Source organism: Piliocolobus tephrosceles, chromosome 4 (assembly GCF_002776525.5).
Source record: "Piliocolobus tephrosceles isolate RC106 chromosome 4, ASM277652v3, whole genome shotgun sequence".
NCBI lineage: Eukaryota > Metazoa > Chordata > Mammalia > Primates > Cercopithecidae > Piliocolobus > Piliocolobus tephrosceles.
This window is the reverse complement of record NC_045437.1, coordinates 106,142,298-106,170,026: the sequence shown is the minus strand read 5'-3', so window position 1 is coordinate 106,170,026 and position 27,729 is coordinate 106,142,298. Positions and strand designations below refer to the sequence as shown.

At 36.6% G+C, this 27,729-nt stretch overlaps 1 protein-coding gene across 2 annotated transcripts in view; it reads left to right on the top strand.

Annotated features, from left to right (window-relative positions):
- The window catches only part of PJA2 (praja ring finger ubiquitin ligase 2), a 72,800-nt gene that overhangs the window by 38,255 nt on the left and 6,816 nt on the right, over positions 1–27,729 (top strand). For both annotated transcript variants that reach the window (XM_023212258.1, XM_023212259.2), the window contains 3 exons: positions 3,992–4,177; positions 8,742–8,924; positions 15,251–15,362. In XM_023212258.1, coding sequence (XP_023068026.1) covers positions 3,992–4,177; positions 8,742–8,924; positions 15,251–15,362 — 481 coding nt within the window. The remainder of the gene's footprint in view (positions 1–3,991; positions 4,178–8,741; positions 8,925–15,250; positions 15,363–27,729) is intronic.

The window sequence follows — 27,729 nt, the reverse complement described above, 5'->3', positions numbered from 1 at the left end:
TTTGTATTTTTAGTGGAGACCAGATTTCTCCATGTTGCTTAGGCTGGTCTCAGACTCCCAACCTCAGGTGATCCACCTGCCTCGGTCTCCCAAAGTGCTGGGATTACAGGCGTGAGCTACCGCACCCGGCCCTATATTCTTTAATGTCAATGGTGACCTCCTGATTTCCACATCCGTTTGTCTTTTCTCAGTACCCATTTCCTTTGATTTCTCTGCACTATTATGAAAAATAATTGCAATGTTAAAGAAGCAGCTGTGTTGTAGTGAGCTGCACTGAGTAAACAAGTGTAGTTCATGAAATAATTGAAAATCAAGATAAGTGATTTTATATAGGAAGGTCTTGAAAGAAATAGAGTCTGATCTGAGCCTGGAAGTGGGGAAAAGGTGAAGTGATTGTAAAGATGTTCCTGATGGCAAGACGAATGGTTGTAGTGAAAGTTCACACTTTAAGGACACTTTGAAATAGAGCATTCATGAGTTGGATGCAAGAAAGTACTGGGATCAGATAGCAGTAAATTATCAGTGCTATTCAAAGACATTTAACTTTTTATTCTGTAGGCCACTATTTCCAAAGTGGGTGAAATATATTAAGTGGTACACAGACAATGTTTTTAATTTTAATCATTATGTATTCATGTTAATGGAAAGTAAAATATAGGTAGCACATCAAATCCAGGACTTAATGGCTATTGCTTATCCTAACTAAATGTATTTGAGTTTAAAAAAAAAATGTTAAAAAAAGATTTGCTAACAGTTATTGGTGGCTCATTATTTATCAGGCATTGTTAAAATGTTTTATATATATTAACTCATATACCCTTTACATGAACCCAGCGAACTATTAAATACTGTTGTTTTATTAACCTAATATGTGAGGCTATAAAGGCATAGAGAGGTTTTCATAGCTAGTAAGTGGTGGATTCAAATCCAGGCAGACTGACTTCAGGACCTGTATTCTCAACTATCATACCTTAAGACAGAGGGTAAATGTGCAACTGCTGCAAAAATTGTGAGAGTGATAGGCAAATGGCTTGTTTGTGAAACTAAAGCAGTAGCATTAGGGAAAAAGAGCTGTTGAAGGTTTTTTGGAGTAATACTATAAACATACTGTTTGATATGTAAATTGAAGTGATGGTAGTATTCGGAATGCATTTTGAGGGAGTGGAATTAAATTTAGGAACACCAATTAATAATTGACTATATAGGTCTAATTTGGAGAAAAGCATTTGAACCAGGGTTTTACATTTTAGGAGAAATGGAGAAAAAGGAGCTAGACTAGAAGAGCCATTGTGCAGAGAAAGAATGGAAAGTAAGAAAGGATTTGAATGTGGGGAGTTTGTGAAGAGTCAAAAAATAAGTGTTTCCAGAATGAGAGCATGGTGATAACATTAAAAGATAACAAATCAAGAGAGGGATTCATCTGACAGATGAATTTTGTAATAGAATTTTTGACAAGGAAGGTGAAAAATCTTAAAATGCTTAGAGGGTAGTTAGTGATAGGAAAAGCTTAGTATAGTGGTTGGGGCTGACTGGGGATATACATTTAAAAATTGTCTCTTTAGCATTGAGGGTTAGGTATCATGAGTAATACTGATATGGGCCTGGGGTCTGCAAACTTTTTCTTAAAGGAGCAGATGGTAAATATTTTAGGCTTTGGTGACTAAGAGGCAGAATTAAAGATAAACATGTAAAAATCATTTTTAGCTCACAAACCATTAAAAAACAGACAGCAGAGCCAGGTTTGAACCCAAGCCTGTAGTAGTTTGCCAATCCATAGCATAGGCTTATTGATTATTGATCATAGACTTTTCTCTTGTATTGAAGTTTAGAGCTATTCCATGAGTTATTTGATTAATATGGAAAAGTGAGGACTTTTTTACGTTACCTCTTTGGACAGGATCATATTCTGAGTGAAAATTTTTTTTTTTTAAATGAGCTTCTCTTTTATATATGTTAGGAATTGCCACAAATTTATGTAGAAATCTTACCCTAATTGTTAAAGACATATTACAATAGGAGTTGGTAATTTAGCTTTGATTTATATAAGGTTCTTAGTCAAGGAAACTTAGCTGAATAAGCTCCTTTAAAACTAATTTCTGTGTTGGATTTTTACACTTACATAAGTCTAGAAATTGTTTATATTAGATTATTCTTTGGGTCACAGGAAATTGTACAGAATACAAGGAACTTTGGCTTAGACCCAGCTGAAAGAACACCTTTTAGTTGCTATGCCTAGGTTTTATAGCTTTCCTTCTCCGGGACGTTAGTGCCCTGCATCCATTGTTTACTGGAAATTGGTAATTGATTTTATATTTTTGCTTCTATTAAACTTCTCAGAGCTTAGATTAGTGCTGCTGTTTGTTAATAGCATCTTGATCTTTGAGTGTATCTGTTAATAAAAGAAATCACTAACTGCATATTAATGACATAATAATCATCATTTTAAAACATAATTTCCTGCCAATTATCACTTCCTTTCAAAAATGTAAACTTAAATTGTTGTTTTTGATTTTCCAAGTCAAGTGAACATAGAGAAATCTTTGAGGAGATTCTTAACCAGAATGGTTGGTATGGTTGGAGGGGACATTTAAGACTTATTTTCAACACTGATAGGTAATTTTAGCCTTTGGTAGTTATAAGATGACTAATCCTTTAAAAACTAAGAGTAGTTAAATGTAACCAAGTTGACTAAAGCTAAATGTAAAAAAGTAATTTTCTGTGCTTTTTTTTTTTTTTTTGAGAGGGAGTTTCACTCCTATTGCCCAGGCTGGAGTACGATGACGCAATCTCGGCTCACCACAACCTCTACCTCCCAAGTTCAAGTGGTTCTTCTGCCTCAGCCTCCCGAGTAGCTGGGATTACAGGCATGCACCACCATGCCCAGCTAATTTCGTATTGTTAGTAGAGACGGGGTTTCTCTATGTTGGTCAGGCTGCTCTCGAACTCCCGACCTCAGGTGATCCGCCCACCTCAGCCTCCAAAAGTGCTGGGATTATAGGCATGAGCCACCATGCCCGGCCTGAACTGAAACTTACTTCGTATTCACAGTCCTACCTAAGGACAGTAAAGCTTTGCCAGTACTGCTTTTTATGCATTTGAATGTCACTTCTTTAAAAGTTCTTTGGGAAAAAGGAAGGAAAAAGACAGTTAACTTTTTATTACATGGTAATAGTAGAAATTTATTCATAAAGTTGTTATAGTCATATTAGATATGCAGTAAGTCTACTTACATTTATTCCAGGTAGCATTTAAGATTACCAAATTGTACTTAAAAGTTTATTTAGAAATATGTCTAAAATATGACAAGCCCCTATCTAGGTACCATGGATGTAGTGAAAGAAAAAGTAAAGTGATATGTTCCATAACTTGCCATGTGCCATATTCTTTTCAAAGAGTCACACTCTGCTGCATGCATTTATTTGTTTAATAGTCTAAAGATTGAATTAACACCTAATGAAGCATGTGTGGCATCAGCACTCCACTCTATACCATGATGTCTGGTGTGTTAGTTCATCCGTGCGTTGCTATAAACAAACACCTGAAACTGGGTAATTTATAAAGAAAAGAGGTTTAATTGGCTCACAGTTCAGCGACTGTACAGGAAGCATAGTGGCTTCTGCTTCTAGGGGGGCCTCAGGAATCTTCCAATCATGGTGGAAGGCAGAGGAGGAACAAGACTTCTCACTTGGCAGGAGCAGGTGCAAGAAAGAGTGAGGGGGGAGGTGCCACACACTTTTAAACAACCAGATCTGGTGAAAACGCAGTCACTATCACAAGAACAGTACCAAGGGGATAATGCTAAACTCTTCATGAAGGATCCACCCCCATGATCCAGTAACCTCCCACCAGGCCCCATCTCCAACATTTCAGATTACAGTTCAACATGAGATTTGGTGGGAACACAGATCCAAACTGTATCATCTAGTTAACACCCCAAATGATAAAAATAACTGAACACATAATGATAGTTTATGTCTCTTCTGATTTGCAGTTCTGAATGCAGTGATGGGGAATGGTCTGCTTCTTTGCCTCATCGATTTTCTGGTACAGAAAAAGATCAGTCCTCAAGTGATGAAAGCTGGGAGACTCTGCCAGGAAAAGATGAGAATGAACCTGAGCTACAGAGTGATAGCAGTGGCCCTGAAGAAGAAAACCAAGAATTATCTCTTCAGGAAGGGTATGCTGAGAACAGTGAGATTTATTTTTCTGTATATTGTACAAGAGTGGTATATATCACATTCAAATGTTGGATATGCCGTTAATTGTATTTATAAGCCTTATGTAGAACCAATAGGACCCCCTGATTTGTTTCATTATGCTTTTGGTATTTTAAAAAGAACAATTAAGTTGAAAACACTGATAATTTCAGTATCCTCTATTGAGACACAATGTATGTCTCCACTTTGCTTTAATAAGAGAAGTTGGGCACCTAAAATGTCATTTTGGTTAAGTTAGGAATGGGTAAATTAGTACTGTCATTGTTTAAGGGAGAAAGGACAGCCTCAAGAGGGAAATCAGTGATTCATTCACAGAAATGGAGAAAGTTAGTTGCAAGAGCCAGTGTTCATAATCTTGTCTAATTGCATTGTATGATCTCTCCAAAATATCAGTGATTAATGGTTAACATTTTTGTTCTTTCCTCATTTTAATGGGAAAGCTCTAGTACTGTAAGGGTTGTCAAACATACCATGAAGGACTAGATAATAAATATTCATGGCTTTGTGTCCAGTCTGTGTTGCAGCTACTCACCTCTACTGTTGCAGTATAAAAGTAGCCATAGACAAGATGTAAATGAATGGGTGTAGCTGTCTTCCAACCTTTTATTATTTTCTGGGTTTCTAGCAAGAATGTTTGTTGAATTTTATTAAAGTCTTTTTAGCATCAATGAAAATTATCATGATGATTTTTCACTTTTGCCCTGATCATGAGGAATTATTCTATAATTAGATTTGCTAATATTCAACTTCCCTTGCTCCTTGAAATAAACCAAATCTGATCACAGTCATGGTTTATTGTTATTTTAATGGGCTGCTGGATTCTAATATTTTACATGGGATTTTTATATTGAGATTCCTAGATGCAAATTGTCTTTTAGTTTTTTGTTTCAATATCAGTTTGGTACTTGCTTTGCTAAAAGAATGTTTATGCTTTTCTCTTTCTGTCCTTTGCATCTGTCGCTTAGTTTACTTTTTCCTTTAAAGTTTGTTAGTATTCACTTGTGAAACCATGTTTTATTGTAGGAGAATATCTTTCTGATGATAACTTTTTCTATGATAATTGATTCTAATTCTTAGTCTCTCATGAGAACTATTTTGGTAAATTATGTTTTTTTGTTTTGTTTTTTTTAGGAAAAGAACTTTTTCAATCTAGACTAATAGTAAAACTTGTACTTCTCGAAGCATATACATTTTCAGCTTGAGATTAATCCTGTAAGAAAATATAGAAATAAAATATATAGAAAAATCTATAAAGAAAGAAATTCACAAACATAATTGGTTTTGACAGTGGTAGGTTGAGGTGGCACTTTTTTCTTCTTCATGAGATACACACACACACACACACACACATATATATATATATAGAGAGAGAGAGAGAGAGAGAGGGAGAGTGAGTCTTGGTCTCTGTTGCCCAGGCCGTAGTGCAGTGGTAACGATCTCGGCTCACTGCAACCTCCATCTCCCAGGTCCAGGTGATTCTCCTGCCTCAGCCTCCTGAGTAGCTGGGACTACAGGTACCCACCATCATGCCTGGCTAATTTTTGTATTTTTAGTAGAGACGGGGTTTCACCATGTTGGCCAGGCTGGTCTTGAACTCCTGACCTCAGGTGATCTGCCTGCCTTGGCCTCCCAAAGGGCTGGGATTACAGGCGTGAGCCACCACACCTGGCCTCATGATTTTATATTTGATTGCCTTTAATCACTGTTAGTTTAGTTTACTAAGTATAAATTATTCATGTGTCATTTGTGTTAGTAATTATTCACTCAGCAAATATTTATTGAGCATTTACTTTGTGCCAGGCATTGTTTTGAATATTGGAGTTGTATCAGTAAACAAGACAAATAACATTCCTTCATGAAGCTTACATTGTCGTAGGAAAGGCAGATGATCACCAAGATACAAACTCAGTACATTGTACACTGTGATGATTACTGTGAAAGGAATAAAACAGTAATGTGAAAGAAGGTAAATAATGAAGATACTAATTAGAGTGGTCAGGGACGACGTCTCTTTGGAATTGACTTTTGAGCTGAGTTCTTAAAGATGAGAATTAGGGTTCAGAAAGAACTTTCTATGCAAAAGAAAAAGCAAGAGCAGAGATATTGAATGTTGGTAATTTAAGAAGCCCAGTTTTTCAAAACTAGTCTTTTACGTTATTATAGTGCCAAATTATGGTTTTACTCACACATTTTTCATCCTTAGACTTGCTCTTAGAGCTAGCAGCCTTGTTTTGATGAATCTATGATTACATATTTATTTTTTCTAACCTAGATTTTATTTAAAGCCATTATAACCAGCTTCCTTTTTGAACTTCTAAAGATCTTCTATACACATAAAAGCATTTATGTGTACACATTCCATTTCATTTTTTTATACAGCACATTGTGTAGACATGTGTGTATACTTTGCTTTTGTTATTTGTTTTGTTTATAGATCTGTTTTTTAGATTGTTTAATATTCATGCATGTAGATTTCCTTTATTCTTTTTAAAAATCTGCATAATACTACCTTGTTTTGCTTAAAGTCACAGTTTCTAAGAAGCTGTCTATAAAGTTAAGTGAGGACTTACTGTATAATGCTACATGAGTATACCAGTTTCACTTGGTGGACAGTTTTGGTTATTGGAAGTAATGCTGAAGAAAAAAAAACACATTGTACATACTTGTTTAGGAGAAATAACTTGGAAGCCAAACCACTAGGTCAGTGAGTATGCAATAAACCTAATCTATAGCTATTGCCAGGTTTCCCTACAAAGAACTTAAATTTGTCACTTTCTTACCAACACTATATGGGTTGCCTTTCTTCAAAGTTTCACCAACACACAGGATATTATCAGAATTTTTTATTTTTGCTAATAGTTGAAACATAGTTGTTTTAATTTGCATTTTGCTTATTATAAATGAGGCAGAGCTTCTCTTTATATATTTAAGGGCTATTTGAATTTCCTTTTCTGCCAACCAGATATAACCTTTGCCTCCTTTCTGTTGATATATGTTGATGTTTTTCTTATGGTTTGTTTTTACATTTTAAGCTTCTATTTATTAAGGAAAAGCCCTTTATCTCTCTTATATTATAGTTCACTTTTCTCAATTTGAGTTTTGTGTCCAAATTTTTGGTGTTTTGACTTTTCCATGAGTGTTTTCTTTAATGTGAATGTTGTAGAATTTATCAGTCTGTTTGTGACTTCAGGGTTTTATATCATGTTTAGAATGACACCGAAATTTTTGTAAAATTTTCTCTCAAGACTCTTCTGGTACTCATTGTTTAAGTGAGGGTGGGGGTGCATATGCACATGTACTTCAAAAAAGTATAGCTAAAGTTTATTTAAGGGATTTAACCTCCCTCCCTGCAGGCTAATACGCAGTTGTCCCAATACATTTTGTTGTTGAGTCCTTTTTTGTTTTTTGAGACAGAGTCTCTCTCTGTTGCCCAGGCTGGAGTGCAGTGGTGTGATCTCAGCTCACTGCAACTTCTGCCTTCTGAGTTCAAGTGATTCTCATGCCTCAGCTTCCTGAGTAGCTGAAATTAGGCATTCACCCAGCTAATTATTTGTACTTTTAGTAGAGACAGCGTTTCATTATGTTGTCCAGGCTGGTCTCAAACTCCTGGCCTCAACTGATCTGCCTGCCTCGGACTCCCAAAGTGCTGGGATTATAGGGGTGAGCCACTGCACCTAGCCTAAGGAGTCCTTTTTTTTCTTCCTGTTTTGAAATGCTTCCTTTATTTCCTCCTTATTTTCTTGATCTGTACCATTGATTTGTGTGTCTCTGTTCCTGTTTAGTTAGTTTCTATTAGGAGTAGACTGACAGTAAACAAATAAGAAAATGTTAAGCAAAAATAAATTTTATAATTTAAATAAGCAGAGTTATGTGGTAGTCAGTAACTGGAGAGCTATTTAAACTGAATGTTCAAGACAGGCCTCCCTGAGTAGGTGACTTATAATCTGACATGAACATCAGAAAGAAAGTAGCAAGGTAAACATTCAGTGCAAGAACATTTTAGGTAGAGGAAATGGCCCCAAGGTAGAAATGATCTCCATGTGTTGCAAAAGTAGAAAGAACAGTAGGAGCCTAGTAGCTGGGGGAAGAGTGATGAGAGATGCTGTTGGAGAAGTGGGCTGAGCAGAAAGAATGTGTTATGTAAGGATTTGAAGGCCAGGTTAAGGAATTCAGATTTTAACTGTGAAGGGAAAGTACTCAAGAGCAGTGTTTTAAAATTCAAATAGTCAGGGATGGATTTTTCTTACGTTTCTCCTACAGAAGAAGAAAACAGAGCATAGATAATTTGTAAAATAAATATGTTCCTATATAATTAGGAACTATTTCTGTATACATATGACCCTATAACTAATTTCTTTCCTTTTTTACATAATTCTGCAGTTAAGGAAGACAGTTTTTTAGATTTATAAAAGTACCAAGAGCTTAGAACTCAACATAATCCACTTGCATGGAATAGAATTAAAGACAGTGTTATGGTATGTTTTAAAATAATATTCTTTTCTTCCTTTAAAATGTTTGTACTAGGGAACAGACATCCTTGGAAGAGGGAGAAATTCCTTGGTTACAGTACAATGAAGTCAATGAAAGCAGCAGTGATGAGGGAAATGAACCTGCCAATGAATTTGCACAGCCAGCGTTCATGTTGGATGGTAACAATAACCTGGAGGATGACTCCAGTGTGAGTGAAGACTTAGATGTGGATTGGAGGTATGTAGCATGATTTTATTAGGATGCTTAATTAGACTCTTTGAGTTGAATGAGTTCATGCTTCTAAATTATGAAAATTAAATCTCTGCTAGTTAAGAAATATTCTAATTTTTCCCATCTGTTAGTTCTCCTCTTCTTCAAAGCTCATTTCAAATGTCCTTCCTACTTGGACCCTTTCCTGCTTCCTCCAGTGAGTGACCTCTTCCTTTGACCTTTGGCTCTCTTGAAGCTCACCTTGTATCCTAGTTACTTATACACATTTTTTGAGTTTTAGATTTCTGACTTTTAAAATTTTGCTTTGTATGCCCCGTAGCACTTAGCATAATTCTTTCAAAAATAGCTTCTTAATGAATACCACTTGAATTTTAAAACCTGTGGTTGAATCAGAAAACTGTAAGAATAGTTTTCCTTCCCTGTTCTTCCTTTTCCTTCTCTGTATGTAAAATATGGAAGATAAAATATTACTTTCCAGGAGATGTTGAAAGCATTTAATTTACTTTATGCTTGACAAAGAATAGTCAGCTTCAAATGAAAGTAACATATAAGTGAATTGTATTGTGGAATTGTTACTACTTATGATACAATGCTCAGAATTTAACTGTTTTGGTTTATAGTGTCTTTAAAGTGTGTAATAGCCCACTGAAAGCAGGTAGCTATTGAGATGTAGAAAGGGTGTCCTAACTGATCCCCCTTTTTTTACTTTTTCTGGGGCAAAAAAGATATCTTGATGTACTCACCCTTGTTTCTTTCTCTGTACAAATATATTTTTAAGAATTTGTGTTGTTTTTCCAGTTAAAATTCCTTCACAGAAAATTCAGAAAAATAAATAAGAAAAAACTCAAGTATATCTCCTGAATCTCTTCAGGTTTCCGGAACATATGTTTTAAGCCCTCTTTTGTGTCTTTAATTTCTCTTTCTGTGTTTGCTAGCTACTTCTCTGTACTTCTCCAGATTGTTCCAGATGGGAAACTGAACATCTTGAGATCTTCCTTGCCCTTTCCTATTCTTACTTCCCAAGGGGGAAAAAATGTGTGGAGAGCAGACTTTTATCACCATTTTGGGGAAGTAGAAATGGTATTTCATTACAGCCATGCAATTTGTAATTCTACCTTAAACATTCTCATACTTTAAAACACATTTTCTGGCTTCCCATACGTTATGGAGAATAAGCCGCTTTACCTAGTCCCAGTCTTGCTGATCTTGATGCTTCTCTCTTTTCCTTCCTCTCTCTGTCTCCCCATTACCTTTTTACTGAACTCCTTATTAATTCGGAAGTCTTCTGTCTCCATTATGCAAAATAATTCCTCAAAGTGTTCAGCAGTTGAAAGAATCATCTGGTTAGCATCATCTATGCATGTTGGGAGGCAATTATGGTTTCATATGAAGGAATTTTTTCTGTTGCACATTTTCAAGACTCTAAAAATAATTTTTTACAGCTCTGTTACAAAGATGCTCCTTCCTATAGGGGCACTAAGATTTAACAGATTATTGACTCATTGAAATAGTGCAGTGAACTTTTTCTTCCCCATCCTGCATAAAACTTTTTCTATACTTCTGGTTTTTCCTTTAGGACAAATAATTGAAAGTGACATTACTGAGATACGTAGTATTTTTCAAGGTATGGAAACATATTTGCAAATAACTTCCAAAAAGTTTGTTTTACCTAAAAATTTGAAAGAATAATGGAAGTTTTTGCTGAATATAATTTGTTTGTTTGAGATGGAGTCTCGTTCTGTTGCCCAGGCTGGAATGCAGTGGTGTGATCTCGGCTCAGTGCAACCTCCGCCTCTCAGGTTCAAGTGATTTTCTTGCCCCAGCCTCCCAAGTAGCTAGAATTACAGGTGCCTGCCACCACATCCAGCTAATTTTTATATTTTCAGTACAGACAGGGTTTCACAATGTTGCCCAGGCTGGTCTCAAACTCCTGACCTCAAGTGATCTGCCCTCCTTGGCCTCCCAAAGTGCTGGGACTACAGGTATGAGCCACCATGCCCAGCCTCTGAAGATAATTTGAACTTAAATTTGAGAAACTATTACTTTAGGTTCTGGTTCACTAATGATCTTTCTAGACATGGCTGTTGTGTTAAGGTTTTAGAAACCTTACTAATGGTCCAAAAATGTACAGAGCTTCAAAGTAGTTTTTTTTTTTAAATTATAGAAACATTTTAGCATTAATTTTAAGACACAAATTTTGAAGGTTGCTCTATGTCCACACCTCATTATTTGCTTATATGGTACTACATTAATTTATGTGGCAATGTCTAAAGGTTGATAAGGTGAAAATGTGGTTTCATTTCCACATTAAAATAGCATGCTATGGGTAAAGCCATGGCAAAGAGCAGCAGTTCTTGTCTCTAAAGTCAAACTTTGGCACACGTGTTTTCATTTCACCACTGCTTAGGAAAAAAGTGAAGCCTTTTGGTTCGTTAATTTAGTTTAAAGGAAAATGGAAAAACTCCTCTATCAAGTTTGTTTACTTGTTTTCATTGAAGTTGCACTAGTGTTCAGAATACTCAAGAGTACCTGATAGCTTGGTGTGGTAGGAAGTGACACAGAGAAATCATCGTTTCAGATACCGACAAATCCCAACTCTACCATTTGTTTATTCTTTGATAACTCCTTAACTTCTCTGTCTTCCTGTAAGAAATTGAGTTATTAACCTAATAAGATTGTGAGAAGTTAATTCTGTGCGGATATAACTGTGGCTTAATAGAATTTTTAAATATTTTGATATAATTTTAGACTTACAGAAAAGTGGCAAAAATAGTACAAAAATCCTCATATATCCTTCACTAAGATTTCCTAAATGCTAACATTTTAAAACCACGTTTGTGTTACCATTCTGTCTTTCCTTTGTTTATACTTATAGTAAGGTTTTTTTCTGACCCACTTATGAGTAAGTTGCAGGTGTGATGTCTTTTTCTTTACTTGTAAATAATCTAGAATGAATTTCCAAATCCAAGACCATTTTCTTACATAACACAGTAAAATTGTCAAAGTCAGCAAATTAATGCTGATACAATATCATCTAATCTACAGACCTTATTTAGATGTTCGTAGTTGTTCCACCGGTGCCATTAGAGAAATTTTTTTCTGGTCTAATCTTTGTATTAGATTTTTCGTTGTATTTAGTTAACGAGTTTCTTTAGTCTCTTTTAATGTGGACATTTCCTTTGTCTTTGTTTTTCGTTACCCTGAGATTTTTAAAAAGTACAGGTCATTTATTTTTTAGAATATCCCTTAGGGTGCATTTGTCTGTCATGAATAGATTTGAGTTGTGAATTTTTAGCAGAAACACCCTAGAAGTGATGTTTTGTCCTTTGCTGTACATATCAGAAAATACATGGTGTCAAATCAACCCATTACTGGTGATACAAAATCTGATTTGGTTATGGTGTTATCTGTCAGATTTCTTTACAGTTGTCATTTATCCTTTTATACAGCTGACCCTTGAACAACACAGGGGTTAGGGGTGCTGATCCCTGTGCACTAGAAAATCCAAGCGTAACTTTTGACTCTTCAGAAGGTTAATTACCGATAGTCCACTGTTGACCAGAAGCCTTATGATAAAGTAAACAGTTGGTTGCCACATGTTTTGTATGTGATATGTATTACATACTGTATTCTTACATAAAGCAAGCTAGAGAAAAGAAAATGTTGAGAAAATCATAAAAAGAGAAAATATATTTATTCTTCATTAAGTGGAAGTAGGTCATCATAAAGGTCTTCATCCTTGCTGTCTTCTTGTTGAGTAGTAAGCTGAAGAGGAAGAGGAGGGATTAGTCTTGTTATCTCAGAGGTGGCAGAGGTGTAAAAAAAACTGAAGTTAAAGGTACCCACCTATACCCACCTCAAGCCCCTGTTGTTTAGGAGTCAACTGTAGTCAAGAGGCTTCTAGCGTGAAGATACTTTGAGACTGTAAATGACATGTTTCTTCTTAAACTGTCAAATTTCCATCCACTAGTTTTAGCACCTATTAGTGGTTCTTGTCTGAAACAATTTTTTGTGTTTTTTGTTTTTTTGTTTTATGGTTTTTTTTTTTTTTTTTTTTTTTGAGACGGGGTCCCATTCTGTCACCCAGGCTGTAGTGCAGTGGTGCAAACTTGACTCACTGCAACCTCTGCTTCCCAGGCTTAAGTGATTCTCCAGCCTCAGCCTCACGTGTAGCTGGGACTACAGGCATGAGCTACCAATGCCTGGCTAATATTTGTATTTTTTGTAGATGTGGGCTTTTGCCATGTTGCCCAGGCTGGTCTTGAACTCCTGAGTTCAAAGTGATTCGCCCACCTTGACCTCCCAAAGTGCTGGGATTACAGCCACCACACCCAGCCTGAAACAGTTATTACCATGGTGACTGCCAAGTACATGATCTTAGAATTTTTAACTGATTATTTGTAGTGGGCCAAATTACAACTGGATATTATGCTTTGAGTGTCTAGATTTGCTTAGCCTGGAGAAGAAAAGAATTATTGGGAGATAGTTGTCTTCAGTCATTTGAAGGGTTGTTTTGCAAAGAGAAGGAAGACACAATTTATGTTGTTTCAGCAGGCAGAATTACAGCAACAGAGCAAAAGTTGCAAGTAGGAACACTTAATATGTTTTAAATTCGTAGTAGTGCTATCCCGCACTGGTACATACCACCTTAGAAAGCAGTGTATTTTCTGTGTGGAAGGAATGTTTCTTCTGTTTCTTGAATGTCTACTATGGTGCCATCCCTGTGCCAGGCACCTTTGCACACCTACTATGTCTTACTGACTTCAGGGCTCTTTCTCTTTGTACTACATCTTACTGCTAGATGAGGGAGTTTCAGTATTTCAAGAGTGGATGGATTCAGTAATTCTTAATATTAATTCCAAAATCTGTGATTATATGAGCATGTCTGTTGCTTTGTATCATGTGATACTTGATTTCCAGATACTGCTAAACTATAACATATTCTTTTTAAGAACCATTTCTGTGTCTCTCAGCAATAGATGGGTAATTTTAATTATGGCACATGGGTTGACATCAAAATGATTTTTGAGCTAGGTTGTTTGTGGATGTTTAGGACTATGATATTCAAATATGATAGGATATGGAAGTCAACAAGTTTGTCTTTAGACAAAATAAGCTCAGTTTTGGATCTCTTGGACTTAAGAGGTGGTAGGAATACGTCTACTCAAAGTGCCCCACAGACAACTAGAAACGTAGGTCAGGAGCTTCAGGGGAGTTTAGGAATTAGGTAGAGATTTAGGAATTACCTGCAGAGAGGATAATTGAAGAAAATGGGCTTGAATATATTAATAATTTCCAAGGGAGCCAGATTAGAGAGAAGAGGACCAAGGACATGCTTACGGTTGTCAAATTTTGAAATACTTAGTATTTCCAAGACTAGAGGAAAGGGAGGAATCTCGATGTGTTCAGGGGTAGAGGAAGGAGAATAGGACCAAAGTGAGACATGTTTTCCTTCTAGGAGCTTAATGGTTTTTTAGAGAAAATTATAATAAAAATGAGCAGTTAGGAGCTAGATATTTTTCAAGCTGTATAATAATGGAAGTGGCCTAATCTTAGAAGAGGAGATGATAGATTAATGAGAAAGGCTTCAAATACTAAAATATTTTAAAATCCAGAATTATTCAGCATTACAAAATGAGAAAAGGAAAAAGAGGCCATGAGTAATGATAGAATTAAAATAAATATAGTTATTTTCTTTGTCATACTCTCACCTACATGCAGATTGGAAACTGAAAAACAGAAGGAGAAATATGTGGGAAATAATCGGGTGGGGAAATGTACTATATCCCTCAACTGAAATGCTTGGTACCAGAAGTGTTTGGGATTTGGGATTTTTTTTCCTACATTTTGGAATATTTGCATATACTTCCAGTTGAGCATCCCAAATTTGAAAATTCAAAATCTAAAATGGTTCAAAATCTGAAACTTTTTGAGTGTCAGTATGACATACAAAGGAAATACTCATGGACACATTTTGGATTTCAGATTTTCAGATTTGGGATGCTCAACCTGTACCTTTAAGCAGTCTCTGGAGTTAGAGCCAGAAACACAAAAGAGAATTTTTCTATAAACTTTGTGCGTTGAGTTTGGCAGCCTGTTGGATGAGGTCATGGTATCTTAACTACTTATCTTTAGCGCCTCACTTTTCTATTGGTTTCCTCCTGCCCCTAACCCTACAAGTTGGTATTAAAATATTTTAAGGTTTTCTGTGCACAGCATGCTTATTGGCTTGTCAGTATGCTAATACAATTATGTTCTTAGCATAAGATTTCCCAAATCATAGTGGTGAGTTTTGTTTTTCTGGTTTTTTTTTTTTCTTTCTTTTTTTCCAGCCTATTTGATGGCTTTGCAGATGGACTAGGAGTTGCTGAAGCTATTTCATACGTGGATCCTCAGTTCCTTACCTACATGGCACTAGAAGAACGCTTAGCCCAGGCTATGGAGGTATGCTCATAACTCTAATGTCCATATATAAGTTGATGGGATACAAAATGATAAAGGTTTAAAGGGATTTTGAGACTGTTCTTAAGAAAAGGTGAATCTTTTTCCCATCAGTTTAGTAACAGTTATTGAATAATAATTGTCACCAGTATGTGTATACAAATTATACTTGGTGTCCTGCTAGTTTGCCTTGAATTTCAGTATTTCTCAGTTTTTATTGCAGAATGGAAAATGTTTTGCTTACATTTAGAAAATATACCTTTTTCTCTATTGAATTATACAAGTACGAGAGTGAATATCTTATATACACATGCACAGGTGTATTTGTGAAAGCAGTTGAAGCTGAGGATATATTACAAATCTCTTTTTTTCTCGTGGCTTCTAAATACTATCTGGCTGCCTAATGCAGTTAGGAAATTTGCTCCTCCTAATCCCAACAAACATACACACACTTCAATAAATGGGGCATATTTGCTGCCTAAGTTTCTTTTGCCTTCTTTTCATTATTTAACTAAAACAGAAAAACCTGTTCTTAAATGTTATTTGCCTAAGTTCAAAGCCCAAGTATTTTCATGTTTGGGAACTACTACTGTACCAGTGGATTTCATTAAAAGAAGTCTTTCTTTAAATCACTATTTCCAAAGTGATTTCCAAAATATAGGTACAGAAATGACTGGTGAATGAGCCACTGGTGAGAGAACAAAAAAGTTGGTAAGAACTTTTAGGAGCAATATAATATATTTTGTCTTTAAATTTTCTGAGATTAGAAAGTCCAGTTTATGTATTTATTTATTTTCGAGACAAGATCTCACTCTGTCGCCCAAGCTGGAGTGCAGTGGTACAGTCATAGCTTACTACAGCCCTGAACTCCTGGGCTCAAGCGATCAGCTCACCTTAGCCTGTCCCAAGTAGTGGGGACCACAGATATGGGCCATCAGAACTGGTTTGGGTTTTTTCTGGTTTTTTTTGGTAGAGATAGGGTCTTACTGTGTTACCCAGGCTGGTCTCAAACTCCTGCCCTGAAGCAGTCCTCCCACTTTGGCCTCCCATAGCACTGGGATTATAGACATGAGTCACCGTGCCCAGCCAGAAAGTCTGCTTTAGATTGACAAATTAGGTAGCAGGTACCTATCTAATATTGATATATTTAATAATATATTTATATATCTAATATATTACCTCTCTAATATATAATATATATTAGATATATTATATCTCTATTAGATATGTTTGTCTTTAAATTATCTCTAATTTGTAATATATAGTGCATAGTGCGTACTATATATAGCTATATATTACATATTTAGTGTATATAGTAATACTATATAGTATATATAAGCTATATATAACATATCTACTGTATCTAATGTCTATAGATATTATATATCTATATATAGATCTATATTATATATCTATAGATATATCTATAGATATTAGATACAGATATCTATAGATATTAGATACCTATCCATTTGCATACACACACGCATGCATGCATGCATATACATGTTCACATACATTTATGCTAGCTCTGCTTTGTCATCACTTTTTTTACATATGTAATTGTCCATGGAGATTGCTTTCAGTTATGCTTTACGATGAATGTTTTTCTCAAAGTAACCATAGCAGAAATACTCTATACTAGGAAAAAAGTCAGAAAGAACATCATGAGATAGGATACACTTAGGATTTTTGCCAAATTATTTAACCTGCCTTGTCAAATTCTGTGACACATAAGAAATAATGGTATAGCATGGTAACTTGCATCAGAAATATATAAAGATTAAGGATCACTCATTTCCTTGTGCTAGGTCTGTTCTAGGGTCTGATTTTACAACCTTTAGTCTTTCATTTTATGCTAATGGTTTATGATTTCCTATAATAGGGAGATAACTTTAAAAAGAAGTGTTGAGAATGAAATGTTTTATTATTTATTACTAGTGGGGAATGTGACATTTGGCATCTGGAAAGAAGAGCCAGAGAGACTGGTCTTGAGAGGTCATGCTAGGTAAAGACACAGCAGTAAACTAAGACAAGAGGCAAGTAAGAGCTTACAGTCTCAAACGTTGTTGGCTTCTACCAGTAGTGAACCCAGTGGCATTATTCCTTCCAGTCTATACCTCTGCCTCTGTTTAATGGCTTTAAGCATCTCTCTTCTCTAAGGCTTATCAGCTTCTTCACAGTTTAGTGCTCCAGTTTAATTTATTTGAATTTGATTGAAATGTTTCACTCCTAGAAAATCAATTCCAGTTGTCTTCCTGTCACTCTCTAGAAATCTTATTTTTCTATGTTCAGTATGCATTTATTTAATCATTTTTTTAAATGAAACAAAAATAATCTATAATTATTTCTTTTATATTTAACACTAACACTCTTAAGTGAAACAAAAACAAAACTGCTTGTTTTTGTTTGTTTCTCAAGCAGCCCTATAAGTTTTTGGAAGTAGTTGCTTTCATTTCTGGTATTTTTCCAATACTAGATTGATCATTCTATTCAGGTAGTGGCTTTTGGTGAAAATACTGGCAATATGTCTTTGTCTCCTTATATTTGTGTCTCTAATTTGAGTGAGGAGAGGATAAAACATTAAACATCTTTAACTTTTTGAAACTTTTCTACTTCTCAAAATGGATTTTGAAAAAATCCCCTTGCACGTTTATGTTGACATCTAAAATTTTTCAGCATAAATCTAGGTAGTATTATTTACTTTATCATACTTTTTCACTAGAAAAATGTTTAAAATTTTTAATGTAAAAAGTGGCTAAATTGAGTTACAATTAATAGTATCCAAATGATCAAAAATAAATTATGAATTTTGGTAAGTATTTTGTAGGAAATGCATCTAATGAGATGGAGGCATTTTCCTTTCCCAGTTATGAGTGAATTTTATTTATTACTGAAATGAGAAACATTTCAGCATAAGTTTTACTTCTGATTTTCATCTTATGAATGTAAGGTTGAAAAATGTTGTTCACCTAAATAAATTAACAGGAATGGAAGGAGTTTATTATGGCATTGTCACTGAATTCTTTTGAGATATTTGCCCAGAATCACATCAACTTAAGTTGTTTAGATATTCCTTAGATTCCTTCAGTTTTGTTTTGTTTTGTTTTGTTTTGTTTTTTAAGCAAGGGATTGGAAGCCACCCAAAAGATTTGTTACTTAGTCATTAGAGTTCAATTCTACCTCAATACTTCAGATTGTCTCCCTGAATGGGTAAGAAGTGTACTTTTATTTATAAAGTGGAAGAAAGGTAAGTATAAACAGAATGTTAGAACAGAGAACCAGCATGATATACTGCAGGTGCATTCTTATGTGGATCATTTTGAAGAAAGATTACCTATGAAAGCTTATTGAAACTGATTATCTTAAGACTGTCCATACCCACGGGCCCTTTGTAAAGTCTTTACATACAATAGCACCTGTATATACCCAGGCATAGGCACTCGGAAGGCAGTAATGTGGAGATTAAGAAGATGGACTTTTGTGTTAAAGAATTAGGCTGTGACCTTGGACAATTCACTTAACCTTTCTAAGCTTCAGCTTCCTCATTTACAAAACAGGAATAATAAAATCTACCTGATGGGTTGTTGTGAGATTGTGTTAAAGCCTTTAGCAAAATAGCTGCTTGTATTGGGAAGCTCTCAGTAAATGGTATATTCATAGAGGTTTATTCAAATCAACAGTCAACTAAGTGATGTAATCAGTGAACAAATCTGGATTCAGTGATGGTCATTCAGATCAGTATTGCTATCTTCATTCTTTAAAAACTGAATTGTATTTTATTCTTCAGAACAAAATTTTGTGCTGATAAAGGATTATGCTACTTTAAGTCTACATGTATTCTAGATTGGGTGATTTAGGCTATTTAGTTGTCTTTCTGACTCTTGGACTAACTATTGTAAATACATTGTACTGCCTAAAGGTGTAGATAGTTTTTTTTTTTTTTTTTTAATTTTTATAGATTTTCATAGCAGTGGCTGTAAAATGCTGTCTTTTGCTTGTGTTGCTTATAAGTGATCCTGGATTATCTTAAATATATGACAGTACCAAGGCAATAAGTTATTTTTATATATATGAAATTTGAGGTGTTATTAGCACTGCAAATGTGCAGATAATCATTAGAAAGAGATAATCCATTAAGACAAACATATATCAAAGCATAATTAGCCTGGAATAACCTCCCCAAATGAAAGTTACTATAAATAATATCCTTTATTTCTGTTTATGTGTAGCACAGATGAGTTCTTACAAGCAGGTTCTATCTTCAGTAGTACATATGGGGAATTGGAGGAGATTTGTAATTATAGCTGTGTGAGAAGGAAAGGGACAGATAACAGGATCTTACCTTCCATTTCCTGTCTCGCAATGGGAAAGTTCAATATAAAGAATTCTAAACTAGAACAAAGAAGTAGAATAACAAGGGATTGGCTAGGAGGAAATAAAAATAATTCTAAAGAATATGTGAAAAGCACATATAAGGAGCAGCCACCACCTGTCAGGCAAAGTGGTGGATTCCTAGGACAATCCAAGGAAGAGTGCCTAGTCTACCTCAGGGCTGAGATCCAGACCTTGATGGAAATGGCACCACTGTGGCTTGCTATATGAGAGAGAAGTCACTGTGGTATGTGCTGGTATAACTTGCTGGAAGTCAGCTCTCTTAGGGTGCTGAGGAGAGCTATTCATAGGAAGGTGTCTGAGTGGAAGCACTGTGCTGCAGAACTGTCCAACATGGGTGCTGGGGGAGGCTGCTCCCTGCTACGTGCATTACAGGAACTGGCTGCTAGAGAAGCTGTGTGCACTGTAGGAGTCTAGTGCTAGAGAAAGCTATGAACATCACACTAGTCCCGGTATGCTCTGTCAAGCAAGCACACTGGGACAGAAGGAAAGCCCTTTCCTCCAGCAGTGTTCTTCAATATGCTCTGTGAACAAAGCTTAGCATCATGCCAGCTGTTAGAAGGGAAAGTATTTAAACAGCCCAGATTTTCATAGAGCTGACACAATAGTGAATTTGGATTTGTGGAGCAATAATTCCATAAATGGAACATTCCAGCACGTTGACAACTTGGCTTCCATACATACCTTTCAATGCACGTTTAAATTTCCATCCATCAATAGAATTGTATTTTCACCCCACAAAATACAGCTGTTACTACAATTGAAGTTTCACCCTTTCCCCAGAATGAGCAGATGGCTAGTTCCAAGAGTCATTGTATCTATTACTAGCTATGCATTACTCCATAAATTCATAGTCACACTGAATGTTCTCTTATATAAAGACTAAATTGCAAATTTAACTTCCAACAACTGGTATATGAAATAGAAATGGGAAAGAGAAAAAGTAAACTGTTAATATATACAAATAAGCACATACATAAGCACATAAAATAAGCAAAATTACTAATCCTTGTTCTGTATTTGGTCGTGAGACTGTAAATGATAGCTATAACTTCCTTCTCATGACCCAGTCATATTTTTCCCTGCCCTCAGCCAGAAGCTCACTTAGCTGGTTAGGATTCTTTAGTTGTTAGAGTAACCCAAACCTACATTATATCTTCAGTTGTTCTTTCTTTTTTTGTCTGCTGTAGTTTTCTGGCAACTTTACTGTTGGGCATGAAAGCACTAAGAGATTCACACTCCAGGGTTTATTATCACAGGGTTTTCAAGCAGAGGAAGCCTAATCTGGGGAGGGCAGACTATTTCCACTGGTAACAGGAGGCTCAGAGTGACTTGGGGATTCAAGATTATCAGTTTCCTCAGAGTTCAACCAGATATCCTCATTCCAGGTTTCAGAATCTTATTCCTTAACCAATCAATGGTAAAAGTTTTGAGAAATTTGATGAGACTGAGAAGTCAACTCTAATTTTCATTTAGCAATCCACACAGTTACAATTTGTGTTTGATTTTTAGGCGCAAGAGCTGCTTTTAGGGCTGTCATGGATGCTTTCTGGCTCTCATACCCTATTGTGAGGGCCAAGGGACCTGAGTTTGTAATTTTTTTCTGTAAGTGCACAAGGGCACTTATTAATAATCCATCTCACATCACAATTTTTATAGTTAGATCACTGTTGCTGTAAGGTCAAGTATAGCAGCTCTCTGGGCTCTCAAGACACTTGCTTCAGTTGGACCTTCATCACTGTCAACCACAGTGATACCTTGGTTAATTGTGATGCCACTACAGACTGTGGATTAATAGCATCCCATTCTCATTGGCAAGGAGCTCAGCACTGAACTCAATCTCACAGGCCTAACCAAACCAATCCCCAAATCCTTTTCTTGCAGTTCTGTGTCCTGCAAGACACAGAACTCTTTTTTTTTTTTTTTTTTTTTTGCATGCTCTTCCCATGAATTTTTTTTTTAATACCTTATGTTCTAGGGTACAGGTGCACAACGTGCAGGTTTGTTACATATGTACACATGTACCATGTTGGTGTGCTGCACCCATTAACTCGTCATTTACATTAGGTGTATCTCCTAATGCTATCCCTCCCCCCACCCAACCCCACAACAGGCCCCGGTGTGTGATGTTCCCTATCCTGTGTCCAAGTGTTCTCATTGTTCAGTTCCCACTTACGAGTGAGAACATGCGATGTTTGGTTTTCTGTCCTTGGGATAGTTTGCTCAGAATGATGGTTTCCAGCTTCATCCATGTCCCTACAAAGAACATGAACTCATCCTTTTTTATGGCTGCATAGTATTCCATGATGTATGTGTGCCACATTTTCTTAATCCAGCCTATTATTGATGGACATTTGGGTTGGTTCCAAATCTTTGCTATTGTGAATAGTGCCGGAATAAACATACGTGTGCGTGTGTCTTTATAGCAGCATGATTTATAATCCTTTGAGTATATGCCCAGTAATGGGATGGCTGGGTCAAATGGTATTTCTAGTTCTAGATCCTTGGATTCACCACACTGTCTTCCACAATGGTTGAACTAGTTTACAGTCCCACCAACAGTGTAAAAGTGTTCCTATTTCTCCACATCCTCTGCAGCACCTGTTGTTTTCTGACTTTTTAGTGATTGCCATTCTAACTGGTGTGAATGTCTTCTTTTGAGAAGTGTCTGTTCATATCCTCCACCCACACCCTTTTTTTTTTTTTTTTTTTTTTTTTTTGAGACGAAGTCTTGCTCTGTCTCCCAGGCCGGAGTGCAGTGGCATGATCTTGGCTCACTGCAACCTCTGTCTCCTGGGTTCACACCATTCTCCTGCCTCAGCCTCCAGAATAGCTGGGACAACAGGCGCCCGCTACCACACCTGGCTGATTTTTTTTTTTTTTGTATTTTTAGTAGAGACGGGGTTTCACTGTGTTGGCCAGGATGGTCTCGATCTCCTGACCTCGTGATCCACCCACCTCAGCCTCCCAAAGTGCTGGGATTACAGGCATGATCCACCACTCCCGACCCCTTTGCCTACTTTTTGATGGAGTTGTTTGATTTTTTCTTGTAAATTTGTTGAAGTTCTTTGTAGCTTCTGGATATTAGCCCTTTGTCAGATGGGCAGATTGCAGAAATTTTCTCCCATTCTGTAGGTTGCCTGTTCACTCTGATGGTAGTTTCTTTTGCTGTGCAGAAGCTCTTTAGTTTAATTAGATAGATCCCATTTGTCAATTTTGGCTTTTGTTGCCATTGCTTTTGGTGTTTTAGACATGAAGTTCTTGCCCATGCCTATGTCCTCAATGGTATTGCCTAGGTTTTCTTCTAGGGTTTTTATGGTTTTAGGTCTAACATTTAAGTCTTTAGTCCATCTTAAATTAATTTTTGTATAAAGTGTTAGGAAGGTATCCAGTTTCAGCTTTCTACATATGGCTAGCCAGTTTTCCCAGCACCATTTATTAAATAGGGAATCCTTTCCCCATTTCTTGTTTTTGTCAGGTTTGTCAAAGATCAGATGGTTGGAGATGTGTAGTATTATTTCTGAGGGCTCTGTTCTGTTCCACTGGTCTGTATCTCTGTTTTGGTACCAGTACCATGCTGTTTTGGTTACTGTAGCCTTGTAGTATAGTTTGAAGTCAGCATGATGCCTCCATCTTTGTTCTTTGTGCTTAGGATTGTCTTGGCAATGTGGGCTCTTTTTTGGTTCCATATGAACTTTAAAGTAGTTTTTTCCAGTTCTGTGAAGAAAGTCATTGGTAGCTTAATGGGGATGGCATTGAATCTATAAATTACCTTGGGTAGTATGGCCGTTTTCATGATATTGATTTTTCCTATCCATGAGCATGGAATGTTCTTCCATTTGTTTGTGTCCTCTTATATTTCATTGAGCAGTGGTTTGTTGTTCTCGTTGAAGAGGTCCTTCATATCCCTTGTAAGTTGGATTCCTAGGTGTTTTATTCTCTTTGAAGCAATTGTGAATGGGAGTTCACTCATGACTTGGCTCTCTGTTTGTCTGTTACTGGTGTACGGGAATGCTTGTCATTTTTGCACATTGATTTTGTATCCTGAGACTTTGCTGAAGTTGCTTATTAGCTTAAGGAGATTTTGGGCTGAGACTACGGGGTTTTCTAAATATACAGTCATGTCATCTGCAAACAGGAACAATTTGACTTCCTCTTTTCCTAATTGAATACCCTTTATTTCTTTCTCCTGCCTGATTGCCCTGGCCAGAACTTCCAGCACTATATAGGAGTGGTGAGAGAGGGCATCCCTGTCTTGTGCCAGTTTTCAAAGGGAATGCCAGTTTTTGCCCATTCAGTATGATATTGGCTGTGGGTTTGTCATGAATAGCTCTTATTATTTTGAGATACGTCCCATCAATACCTAATTTATTGAGAGTTTTTAGCATGAAGTGCTGTTGAATTTTGTCAAAGGCCTTTTCTGCATCTATTGAGATAATCGTGGTTTTTGTCTTTGGTTCTGTTTATATGCTGGATTACGTTTATTGATTTTGCGTATGTTGAACCAGCCTTGCATCCCAGGGATGAAGCCCACTTGATCATGGTGGATAAGCTTTTTGATGTGCTGCTGGATTCGGTTTGCCAGTATTTTATTGAGGATTTTTGTATCGATGTTCATCAGGGATATTAGTCTAAATTCTCTTTTTTTGTTGTGTCTCTGCCAGGCTTTGGTATCAGGATGATGTTGGCCTCATAAAATGAGTTAGGGAGGATTCCCTCTTTTTCTGTTGATTGGAATAGTTTCAGAAGAAATGGTACCAGCTCCTCTCTGTATCTCTGGTAGAATTTGGCTGTGAATCCATCTGGTCCTGGACTGTTTTTGGTTGGTAGGCTATAATTACTGCCTCAATTTCAGAGCCTGTCATTGGTCTATTCAGGGATTCAACTTCTTCCTGGTTTAGTCTTGGGAGGGTGTATGTGTCCAGGAATTTATCCATTTCTTCTAGATTTTCTAGTTTATTTGCATAGAGGTGTTTATAGTATTCTCTGATGGTAGTTTATATTTCTGTGGGATCGGTGGTGATATCCCCTTTACGATTTTTTATTGTGTCTATTTTATTCTTCTCTCTTTTCTTCTTTATTAGTCTTGCTAGTGGTCTATCAATTTTGTTGATCCTTTCAAAAAACTAGCTTATGGATTCATTGATTTTTTGAAGGATTTTTTTGTGTCTCTATCTCCCTCAGTTCTGCTCTGATCTTGTTATTTCTTGCCTTCTACTAGCTTTCGAATGTGTTTGCTCTTGCTTTTCCAGTTCTTTTAATTGTGATGTTAGGGTGTCAAATTTAGATCTTTCCTGCTTTCTCTTGTGGGCATTTAGTACTATAAATTTCCCTCTACACACTGCTTTAAATGTGTCCTGGGACCACTCTTAATACGAATTCTATACCAGTCTGAGTTCAGTCCCAAGAAAGAGAAATACAGTAATTTGAACAGGGAAATTTTACTGTAAATATTAACTACAACAGAAGTTTAGAATACCAAGGGATTGGCTAGTAGGAAATAAAGCAAACTCTAAAGAATATAGGATTAGCAGATTTAAGGAACAGCTTTAGGGCTGAGATAGAGCACTCTACTTCCCTCCCCTCTAAGGCTGAAAGCCAGACCTTATTGGGAAGGACACAGCCGTGGCTTACAGAGGAGTATTTATGGTACTGTGCTGGCAGAACTTGCTGGAAATTTGCCTTCTGGAACTTGGCAAGAATCTGCCCTCTGGGGCACCAGAGAAACTTCACAGTGATGTGACCAAGCCCCTAGGTACTCTGCTGCAGAACCACCCAAGATGAGTACCAGGAGAAGCTACTGGCCACCTTGTCCTGCAATTACCAGTTACTGGATAAGCAGCATGTGCTTCAGGAGCCAGGCACTGGAGAAGCCACCCACACTGGAGGAGCCTGATGCTGGAGAAGCCATCTATGCACAGGGAAGCCTGGCACACTGGAGGGGCAAGCCCAAGGGAACCATGAAGCAAAGTCCTTTCCGTGTGCAGTGTCTCTCCAGCACCCTCTACTGACAAAACTTAAAATCATGTCGGCTAACAAAAGGAAAAATATTTAAAATGCCCAAATCTGTTTTCAAAGAGCAGAAATGAAAGGTGTATTTGGAGCTGAGAAGCAATAATTCAATTACTGGAGCAGCGTTTCTTATTTTCTGCAATGTTTCTCTGCATATCCAGAGTCAAATTTGGTGTTCAATAATATTAACTGTGTTTATTAACTCTTGGTGAACCCTTTTGCTTTTTCCTTTTTTAGTCCTGATTTTGCTTTGGGCTTGCCCCAAAGCAAGTTGTAATCCTCTATTATAAGTTATCTCAATTTCTTTTTGGGAATATCTATGGTAGAACCTTAGGCATGTATAAAATAGTAAGTTTGCTGTCCATAAGAATAGAGTGTTAGCTAAGCTGTCAGGCAGAATTCTTCTTCTATATGGGAAACCTGGCTTGTTCATTTTTTTTTCCATTATGGTAAAATAAACATAGCATAAAATTTACTATTGCTACGGTTTTTTAAAGTGTACAGTTCAGTGTAATTAAGTGTATTCACATTGCTGTAAACAGTAACTCCACATTTTCCCATCTCTCCAGCCCCTGGCAGCCACCATTCTGTTTTCTGTCTCAATGAATTTGACTACTTTAGGTATCTCATATACGAATCATACAGTATTTATCCTGTGACTGGCTTATTTCACTTAGCATAATGTCTTCAGAGTTCATCCATGTTGTGACATGTGTTAGAATTTTCTTCCTTTTCAAGGCTGAGTAATATTCCTCTGTATGTGTACATCATATTTTGCATATTCGTCCATCCATCAATGAACAGTTGATCTGCTTCCACCTTTTGACTCTTGTGAATAATGCTGCAGTGAACATGGGTGTACAGATATTTGTTTTAGTCCCTGCTTTCAGTTCTTTTGGGGTATGTACCCAGAACTAGAATTGCTGGATTATGTGATAATTCTATTTTTAATTTTGAGGAATTGTTGGACTGTCTTCTGTAGCAGCTGCAATATTCTGCACTCCAACCAGGATGGGAGGCCCAGTTTTGATAGTTGTCAAATTTCCTTCAAGTTTTTCATCCCTACAAAGAAGCCAAGGTCTTTTATAGCCCCATGATCTTATGATGCTGTAATTAGGATATAATACTAACATGTAATAATTAAACTGTGTAATACCAATTCTTTTGAATACAGTAGCAGTTCAGAAGGATACTAGTGCAGTCTAGGACCACTGACAGGCTTCATGGAAGAGACAGGACTTATGCAGTCCCTGAGGGAGTGATAGAACTTAAAAGATGGACAGAAAGCACCAGGCAGGCGAAGCAGCATGTGCACTAAGAGCAAGTAGTTGTACAGGTTGCAGACAAAAAGACGAAAGTCTCAACTGCTGTTCTAGTCTAATTGGAGCCAGAAAGGATGAGGCTGACGCATACCAGATGATCACATGATCTGATGTTCTTTCGATCCTTGTTAGAACAGTAATTTGACATAGATATTTGAACCTGTAAATGAAATTCACAACCCAGATTAACCTAGTAATACTTGTGAGCTGGTAATGTGGGTGTGCCAAATCCATGCCAGTAGTAGATATAGCCATTCGGGAGTGCATTATTTGCTTCCATACTTGGAGCATCTAGTGGCCTCAGCCACATTTTATCTTTCATGAAGTGAACCTTTCTAAAATGTTTATTACTTTCTTTCATGTTATAGATCTCACATAGGAACCAATAGTTGGAAAAAGTAACCACTCCTTCAAAATATAAATACGGAAGTAGATGATTATTGAGACACGGTAGATTTTTATTTATTTATTTATTTTGAGACACAGTCTTGCTCTGTCATCAAGGCTGGAGTGCGTGGTGATCTCAGCTCACTGCAACCTCCGCCTCCCAGGATCAAGCAGTTCTCCTGCCTGTCTCCCGAGTAGCTGGGATTATGGCACACACTACCGTGCCCAGCTTTTTTTTTTTTTTTTTTTTTTTT